Source organism: Silene latifolia, chromosome 8 (assembly GCF_048544455.1).
Source record: "Silene latifolia isolate original U9 population chromosome 8, ASM4854445v1, whole genome shotgun sequence".
Classification (NCBI taxonomy): Eukaryota; Viridiplantae; Streptophyta; class Magnoliopsida; order Caryophyllales; family Caryophyllaceae; genus Silene; species Silene latifolia.
The window spans coordinates 107,572,993-107,582,370 of record NC_133533.1 but is presented as its reverse complement, the minus strand read 5'-3'; the positions used below and the strand labels follow the sequence as shown (position 1 = coordinate 107,582,370).

At 36.4% G+C, this 9,378-nt stretch overlaps 1 protein-coding gene across 1 annotated transcript; it reads left to right on the top strand.

The window, feature by feature from the left end:
- Positions 1-1,111: 1,111 nt before the first annotated feature.
- Positions 1,112-1,798, top strand: LOC141595687 (fasciclin-like arabinogalactan protein 21). Its single transcript, XM_074415653.1, has one exon. It carries the CDS (start codon positions 1,112-1,114, stop codon positions 1,796-1,798), a length of 687 nt encoding a protein of 228 aa, XP_074271754.1.
- The last annotated feature ends 7,580 nt before the right edge of the window (positions 1,799-9,378 follow it).

Here is a 9,378-nt window from a genome sequence, read left to right as displayed (position 1 = left end):
TGTGGATTTGCATTTGGATTGCCAAATTTGATTAGAATGAGACGAAATTGGATTGCCTTTGGATTGAGTGTTGCCAAATTTGATCTCGTGGATTTGTAGTTTCTAAGTTTTGGTGGGCGTAGCAATCCTTATAGCATAGTAAGTTAACAGTGCTAGTTGAGTTCCTTAGCTGTAAAATTTAAAAGTTTTAGTCCTTAATCGAAAAAAATTGCAAAGTTCACTTATTAGAAATAGCATTCACATGTAGTGAAATCGAGTAAATGGAAGAATTATAATGTTGCGCAACGCATGTCCAATTCGACTTGTTGGTGCTCACTCTATCGCTTTTCCTGATGAATTGGTCTTTAACATATTTATTAGTCAAATATATTGTATATATTTGTTAGGATAGTGTATATACTATCATATAACCATAATTATCATATAACCATAATTAGTTAGCATATCTCCTAATTATAGGCAATGTAAATCTCCTATGATCATGTACTCTACCTATATATTGATGTGAATAATACATACCCGTTCAAGGGATTGCATAATCTGACAATATTGCTTCTCATTCCTGCTAAGCTCCTTTATGAAAACCTGAGGTTTGTTAGTCGGGTTTGGCGTAAAACCATCACTTCCCCTTGTTTTATCACTAATCACCTTCAAATTTCGTTATCTCGTACTCACGGTTTCCTGGTTGATCATCCTGTGCAACAAAATGTAGCTCTTTATATCAGGGCATGAACATTTTCGTCACAAATCATGAGTTTAGAAGGAAATTTTAAAATTTGACGGAATGGACTATTTCTTTTCATCGGAGATGGACGAAGAGGGCAAGATTTAATTAGAAGTATTTTATATGGGTAATTTTACAACGTGTAAATTTAGAAAAGTTGATTCTATAAATTTAGAAAAGTTGATTTTATAAGGCTGTAAAGATTAATCGACTCTTTTAATTATAAAAATAACTCTCTTCCAGTCTACTTCCCATCTCTATTTCCACTTTCCATCTTATAAATCCCTTTGTAATATAAAGCAACCAGAAAAATAACTCCCAAAATCCTAACGAACTTAACGAACTCAAGTTTAAGAAAACCAAGAAAACCTTAGTTAATCTTCTCCCATGGCTTCCCTCTTCTTTGTTTTCTCTGTCCTCCTTATCACCGCAACAACCAACGCCATCTCACCAAATCCCGTATCGCTCGAAAACCCAATTCCAGAATCCCATTTCAACACCATCCTGGACGCCATCCTTTCTGCCGGCAATTTCCGTAACTGGGCTAACCTTTTAGCCGAACTTAACCCCTCCACTATCCCTTTCTCCGCCACCATCTTTGTCCCTGATGACGCCGCATTCCTTGCTGCCTCTTCCTCCACTGCCGGTCTCACCTTCATCGATCCTCTTCTCTTCCCTTACCACATCATTCCTCACCGGTTTTCGTTCTCTGAACTTGTTGTCTTTCCAACTGGGGCCCGCCTACCGACTCTTCTTGCTTCAAACACTCTCCTTATTACTAACAACTCTGCTGTTAATTTCACCGTTAATAATGCTAAGATTGTTCAACCCGACCTTTACTTAAACGGCGCCGTTAGTGTTCATGGTGTTGGGGGTGTTCTTGAGTACACTCGGTTCGGCACTGATGATATGACGACGGAGGTTGATGTTTCTGAAACCACTCAAACCAGAGATAATGGGGTGCCTCCTGCAGTGGTTGATCAGCTGTCGGGCGGTTTAAGGTCGTTGTCAGGATCGTGTTCTTGGGTTGCGGTTGTTGTGGCGCTGTCTCTTATGAGAGTTGTTGGTAATTGATTTCTGGAATCTTGAAACTAGCAAAGAAGTAGAATTTCTGTTATTTCTTGTATTCTCAGGAACGTCTTTTTTTCTGTTAACAGAATTTCATTTGTAATAATGATTCTGTGCTGATGTAAATATCAGTAATTTTGTAGAGATATGCATAAAGAATTGTCTTTTATCAGGAAGTTTGTATTCTGCTTTCCAAATTCAGTGGATCATTTTGTAGAGATATGCATAATGATCTGAGTTTATGCTCTCAAATCTGAGTCAAACTCCGAATGAATCAATCACAGCGTCTGTTGCTGCTGTAAAGTTCGAGGCACATTTGGTTGAATTTTTCGGATCAACTATTTGCAGGCAGAGTTTATCGTTAATGAATTAGGCTGATAGAGCTTCATTATGGTGCAGATCAGCTGCAACTTTTCTGATCAATTTTTGTACTATAGTCTGCGAGATAGTTCGCCATGCATTCAAAAGCTGTGAACAGGCCTTAGAACGGGCTGAGTAATCAAATGTTGATCCTCGGGGAGAGTGCATTGGAAATTTGGAATTCATCCGGCATATTTCTGACGGGAAGTGGTGTTTCCAGTGGCAGACGGATGAGTAACGCGTAAGAACCTGTCCTTGGGAGGGGAACAACAGCTGAAAACGGCTGCTAATACCCCGTAGGCTGAGGAGCAAAAGGAGGAATCCGCCCAAGGAGGGGCTCGCCTCTGATTAGCTAGTTGTTATTGTTGGGGTTGTACAACCCTTACGCCGAATTATTATTAATTATGTTAACAGTTATTATTATTAATATTATTATTATTTAATTATTATTACTACTACTACTACAATTATTATTATTATTATTATTATTATTATTATTATTATTATTATTATTATTATTATTATTATTATTATTATTATTATTACTATTATTATTATTATTATTATTATTACGATATTTTTATTATTATTTCAGCTTAATTCAGTTCATATAGGTTCAGTTCAATTCAGTTCGGATAAGGTCAGGTTAGGTTAGGTCTATTAAGTTCAGTTCAGTTCAGTTCAGCTTTATTAAGTTCAGTTCAGACAATTTCTGTAATACTACACTTTTCCGGACCTAGAGTACTTCGTCGAGTGAGCTGTGTTCGACCGAATACATGTCTTGTACGTTTTAGGCAGCCTAGTGCCTTGGGTGTACTCGACCGGGCTTAGAAGGCACTAGGTCAAGTAGGGTGTACTCGGTACTCGACCGAGTGTCCGGTCTAAAGTCATGTTTTGCACGGTTATGATTAAAATGATTAGAGCTTATAAACTATATCGTCAGTTCTTAATCATTTCGTGTTAACCTAAATACATTTATAATCTTCCCTCCAATCATCTTAACCATCTCCTAAGCAAGTGTAATCGTTGTTGAGCTTTCGGGATCCTCAATTGAGTGTTGATCGCATTGGTAAGTCTCTAGTATCTTTAATCAGTTTTATTGTTTTAGAGAGTTGATTAAACCCTATTTTGGGTAGATTGGGGGAATAAGATTATATTGTTATAGATCTTGATTAACATTGCATGTATATCATTGTTTAGGTGAGGACTTCGTAGAGGAGCAGTTCTAGATCGTCCTTCTTGCTTTCTTGGGATTTGTGAATAAGGTAGTGATACAAAATAAAGTTGCTTGTGCACGTTTCTTGCTACAAAAAACGAGGTCTCAATTATCTAGTGTTATTTTATTATGCAATTAGTTGTTATTTCCTTCCTTAATTTATGTTATCTTATTTAGCAAGTAATATCTTTAGAAGATAGTTTGTGTGACAAAGACAACCTTTTTCGAGTCCTATAAAGACTGAATAGCTGCCAATTAGTCAGATTATTGAATATCGAATAAGAAAAGAAATAGGTTACAATTGTGCTATACGGATCGACGCGTTTCGTTCCAACCCTAGTTCTTGTTTGACGCGTTTTCAAACATTAACTCGATCAACTAGCAATAGTTTTTACGAAATTGATCACAATTGAACGATCTATAGGTCTAGATCGGTCAAATATCCCTTTTTCATTATTATTCGTTATTTTTTAAACTTCTGCGCAACTTTCATATCATAAGTGGTATAAGAGCTTCAGCTCTTGATTTTCCTAAATCTAGACGGTCTTAGGCGTGTCAAAGCCAAGTTATTAGTTGAATTTCTGATTGCGATTGGAGTTGAAGGGTTAAACTCGTACAGGTAGTTCGAGGGTTAATCGGTTTTGATCCAAGGAGCACAGTTCTAGTAACTTGCTACCCAAGGCGTGACGGTTGCAAAAGAAAAAAAAAGTTACTGTTCACGTGCGCAGCACTATTCATCCGTAAAAAAAAAACATGTTGGGAGTGTTCTTGTTTGAAAGCAACTATGAAGAGAATGTTAAATTTGATCCGACATTGCCTTTTATTTTTGATGATTATAAGGATGAGGTGAATGTGGAAATTCTTCTCGTGCAAGGAGGGTGGAGGGGTAGAAGCCACGAGTTCAGATGGCACAAGAGGATTATGGATGATTATTATGCTTGCAAATCAATGGAGATTGAAGATGATGAGCTGAAGACGAAATTAATGATTTGCACACATAACTTTCTATTCTTCATCATCGTCAATTTTGCATCTGAATTTGCTAGGATTGGATTCGATACCGGTGGATTCCATGGTTCTAAGAATCGAGACAATTCTTTTGAATAAAGGGAGTATGATACAAAATAAAGTTGCTGGTGCACGTTTCTTGCTACGAAAATGAGATCTCAATTATCTAGTGTTATTTTATTATGCAATCAGTTGTTATTTCCTTCCTTAATTTATGTTATCTTATTTAGCAAATAATATCTTTAGAAGATAGTTTGTGACAAAGACAGCCTTTTTCGAGTCCTATAAAGACCGAATAGCTGCCAATGTATTTGTAAACCCCCGCTATAACGCGGAAAATACAACTATTAAATTGAAGCGGAAAATAGGGAATTTTTGAAACTTTTAAATTTTAAAGCGCGGGTTTGTTAAAATACAAAACACAATAAAGAATGCGGAAATAAAGTTTAAGTTTATACAAACGTGATAGTCAAAGATGAGGGAAAATATATCCCTCGAATGACAATTTAATAAAAGGTGAGTCTAAGCAATCCTAATAAAACGACTACTAGTCCAAGGTGCTCGCTAGCTCACACGTCCAAACCCCACAAATGCATCTTCACCACCTGTCATTCATGTAAACATGAACGCCACAGTCAGTGGGGAGTAACTCAAGGTTCTCCCAGCCACAATATGTCGAAATGCAAGTAACAAACACTTAATTGAACATATTAGTAATGCATCACATGTAGATAATGAAGGACAAGAAGATATAATGAGAATCATGATGAGACAGGCATAATACTTTCTTAATAGAATAGGCATGATATGTTAAAATAAACATGCAATCAAGGGCATGGAGTAACCAAGTCAACCAACTCATAATGACCGACTCAACAAGTGTAAGACCGACACAAAGTGTAGACGGAGTATCCGACTCAGAGGCTACCTTTAAAGCATGTCCGAGATACCACACACAAGACTACATCCTAGACTCCAACCTCCTGGTAGGACGACGATCATAATACGGTCCTAGTCTAAACCTGGATCCAGACTCTCGGGATGGACGTCACTCGATTCGACATACGATATACCAATCGTATCCAAGACTCAAAACATGGCACACACTCGTAACCAAAGGTCGAGTAACCTCTAATCGGAAACATGGCACACACTCGTAACCAAAGGTCCGAAGAAAGGCGGTAGGATATCCTAATCCGGAAACATGGCACACACTCGTAACCAAAGGTCCGAAAGAGGAAAGATAACCCAATCCGGAAACATGGCACACACTCGTAACCAAAGGTCCGAAAGGGGTAAATAAGGAATGTCAAGTCGTCACACAATGTAAAACGTCACACTTGAGTCATAATAGGGGTAAGAATGATCATGCAAACATCATATGACCCGGGATCACTAATGTCACATTCATACTTATGGCTTGCATCTCACCATAAATACGGATGGGAACATCAACCCCGACGATCATATCGCAACTAGAGGGCTTATAGCTCACCTCTAGTATCCGATAGGACCGAGACTCTCACAACAGAACAATACATGACATTATCAAGAATATGACCCACTACCAGTAACTATTTATAATGAATATCTCATACTTGTATTATATTACTAAACATTCCATTTTATAATTTAACATGCCGGTTAAATAAAATATAATAAGTGATAATGAATAATCTAAGTTATGTGAAATCTACACAATAAGATGTGACCAACTTAAGTGACTCAATTATGAGTCCAATAAACAAATTATGAGGAGTCCAACAATTGAATCACATTAAGCTCAACAAACAAGACATGTTAAACCCAACATATTACTCATGTAAAATCCAACCATTAAATCATGTGAAACCCAACAATTTGATCATGTGAGACAAATACATATAATGAACGATATTTAACGGATTATGTTATACTATAAAATATGAGGCATAATTTAATTAATTTAAACCAACTATGAGACAAACAAACATGGCCCCCTAACAAGCATATGAACTAGTCCAACAGATAAAATGTGGTGAGCCCAACTACTAACTTGTAATGAGCCCAAAAATTAGAAGGTAGAGAGCCCAAAATACATACTCATAAAAATTGTGAAGGAAAAACAACTAAGAGGGCAGGGGAATGTCACGACTCCTACCCCATGACCACAACTCGACACCCCCATTTCGACTGCCCAAGCTGATCCGAATGGCCACATAAACCGCACTACAAATAGTACCAAAACAGTCCACACGACCACCCATTTCACGACTGCCAAACAGTCCGTAAAACAACCACAAAAACCGTGACCAAACCCGTATCACATCGAGACAACACCTGCCAAAGGTTGTTAGAACGGAACCCAACCAGACCGTGACGGCCACCACACCACCTCCCACGACAAAGAGAAGAACAGAGTACGGACAGTCCTGCTTCAGCGCCGTATCCGTCTATCAAGCAACCCAAAAACGACTCCCAACGGAGCATGAAAACAGTCCAAATCGAGTCACGATTAAGATGGCATGGAAGACAAGTTTGAGACGGAAACAAAATGCAACTAGAACACGAATAACCACCATAACCCTCATCCTAACAATACTCGAAAAACCCATGTAAACATTCCGTAAAAACCGCATAAAGAGGAAGACAGCAACAAAATGATACTGAAAATGCCCTGCGTTCCGGTTCCAAAGTAGTTCCTTGCAACACATCCACGAAACCGTTCCAAACAGTCCATTTCAACCATCGAATTGAGACGGAAAAATTACCATACAAGAAAGAAAAGAGTAAAGAACCAAACTTTATCACTCAAGAGCATATAAAACAACAATAAGACGGAAATTTAGACATTTGTCGAGTAACCTTTCACCGTTACCTTTTTGCCCTTCAAATCTCCGTGGAAAACGTCAAAAGAGTACGAGCCTCCCTGCGGGTCTTCGGTTTCTTCAACTAGAAGGAGGAAAACGAAATAAAGGAGCTAAAAATCGGAACTTTTATGAGGCGGGTCAAACTGAAATCACCACAAAATCATAGCTTTCTTACCTAGAAAGATGAAGGAGGAAGTAAGGAGGAGAATGGTACAAAAATTAAGGGGAATGGTGAAGAAATGAGCCCAAAATCTGGGTTTGAAAGTGCGTAAAAATGGCGGTATAGAGCTCTGTTGTTCGCTGCTGTTTGTTGTGTTTTGAAAATGAGAAAAGACGAAAAGAAGAAAGAGGATGGCAGGTGGGGTTTCACGGGATGCACAACAATAATAATAATAAATAATAATAATAATAATAATAATAATAATAATAATAATAATAATAATAATATAATAGAGATATTTTAAAAGTAGAGGGTAGGATGTTAGGTGGGTGTGATGTGTTGTCATTATAGGATAGGTCGATAAGGTTAGTCTCACAAGTCGAAATGTGACGGTCTATAACTAGACGGAAATTAAGACAAAGATTATTATTATTATTACCGTCACTATTATTATAAGACCAAAAATACGTATACATTTATTCTTATATAAATTGTGTCCCAAAATATAATTTAATAATACGTACTTTAAAATATTCTTTTCATTAAAATCGTGCTTGAAATTAATTAATTAAATTAAATAATTTAAAAATATAAAATAAGGAAATTAAACGGTTAAATAAGGTTCAAATGTCAAAATAGGAAATTCGCGGGTGTTACAATCACCCCATCTTTTAAAAAGTTTCGTCCTCGAAACTTGAAAGTAGAAATGAAAGGTTAAATAAAACAAAATTGGAACTTTGGAATCGGTAACCAAAACATTTAAAAGGTTACTTATCGTAATAATTAAAATTCTTTCAAAAGTTTCAACTAGAATTTTCCGACAGAAACAAGTCGAAAGGCAAACCATTTGTATAAATCAAAATTAATACTTTCCAAAACATTAATGAAGAGTTTTCAAAAGTATAAGTCTCATTCATGGAACGAAATTGCTCTTGTCGTGCACACAAGAACGCTAACCTTCCAAGTCAAAGACAAATTTAAAACAAAAATCATTCGCCGACAAGCGTAGAACAAGTTATTAAACGTCTCTAATAACGAGTTCTATCATCCGATCAACGTTAAAATCAAAAGAAAAGGTAATTCAATTAAATTTTCTTTTGCAAAAGCCAAAATAGAGATAAAGGTTTCACTTTTAAACTCAAAAAGGAGTCAAGTTTGCGAAAAGATAACATCAAACTTTGACAAAGAAATCGTAAATAGATCAAAGTTAATAGAAATTGGATAAAATTTAAAGAAATCTCGGGTTTAGCAATAAAAAAAAATCATGATGAAGAAGTCTATACTCAAGGAACAAATATGGAATTAAATCAATTTTCTTCAATTTCCAACCTTTAAAATAGGTAAGGTTTTGTAAAATTAACATAAACTCTTAACAACGAAACAAAATGGTAGCTTGAAATATTTCGAAATTGTATGAAATGAAAAGCAATTTAGACAACATAAATACAAAGTACACTAAGAGGGTCCAGACTTAACCAACAAAAAGAGCTATGATGAATTTCATAGAGTAAGAATTGAAGTAAGGTCAACAAGGATGTCAAAGATAGAGTTTTTATAGGTCACTAGCATCAAACTTAAGGGAGGAGCAAGATGAAGCGAGGAAAGGAGGTATGAACGGTAGCGATTATGGTCAAAGAAGAAAGGGAACTAGACAACAAGGAAATGCCAAGTACTCAAACTTCAAACAGCAACATCATTCTAAGCGGTTCTGAAAACTTCCTAACAACAAAAGTTATAATCACAACGTTCCCAAGAAACAAGGTCTTAATTGTAACAACACTTTACCACCTCAAAGTTCCCAAAACCATAAATTGAAACCATGTTCTTTAACCTAACAATTGGTGTCAACCATACCATTATCCTTTCTAGTTACTAAAACAAACGCTAAGACCTCCAAACAATGTCGCTTAGTCTCACTCTCATACCATACCTCAAGTAGTAATCAAGATCACTCACTTAGACCAACTAATAATCCCACAATTAGTATTTCTCA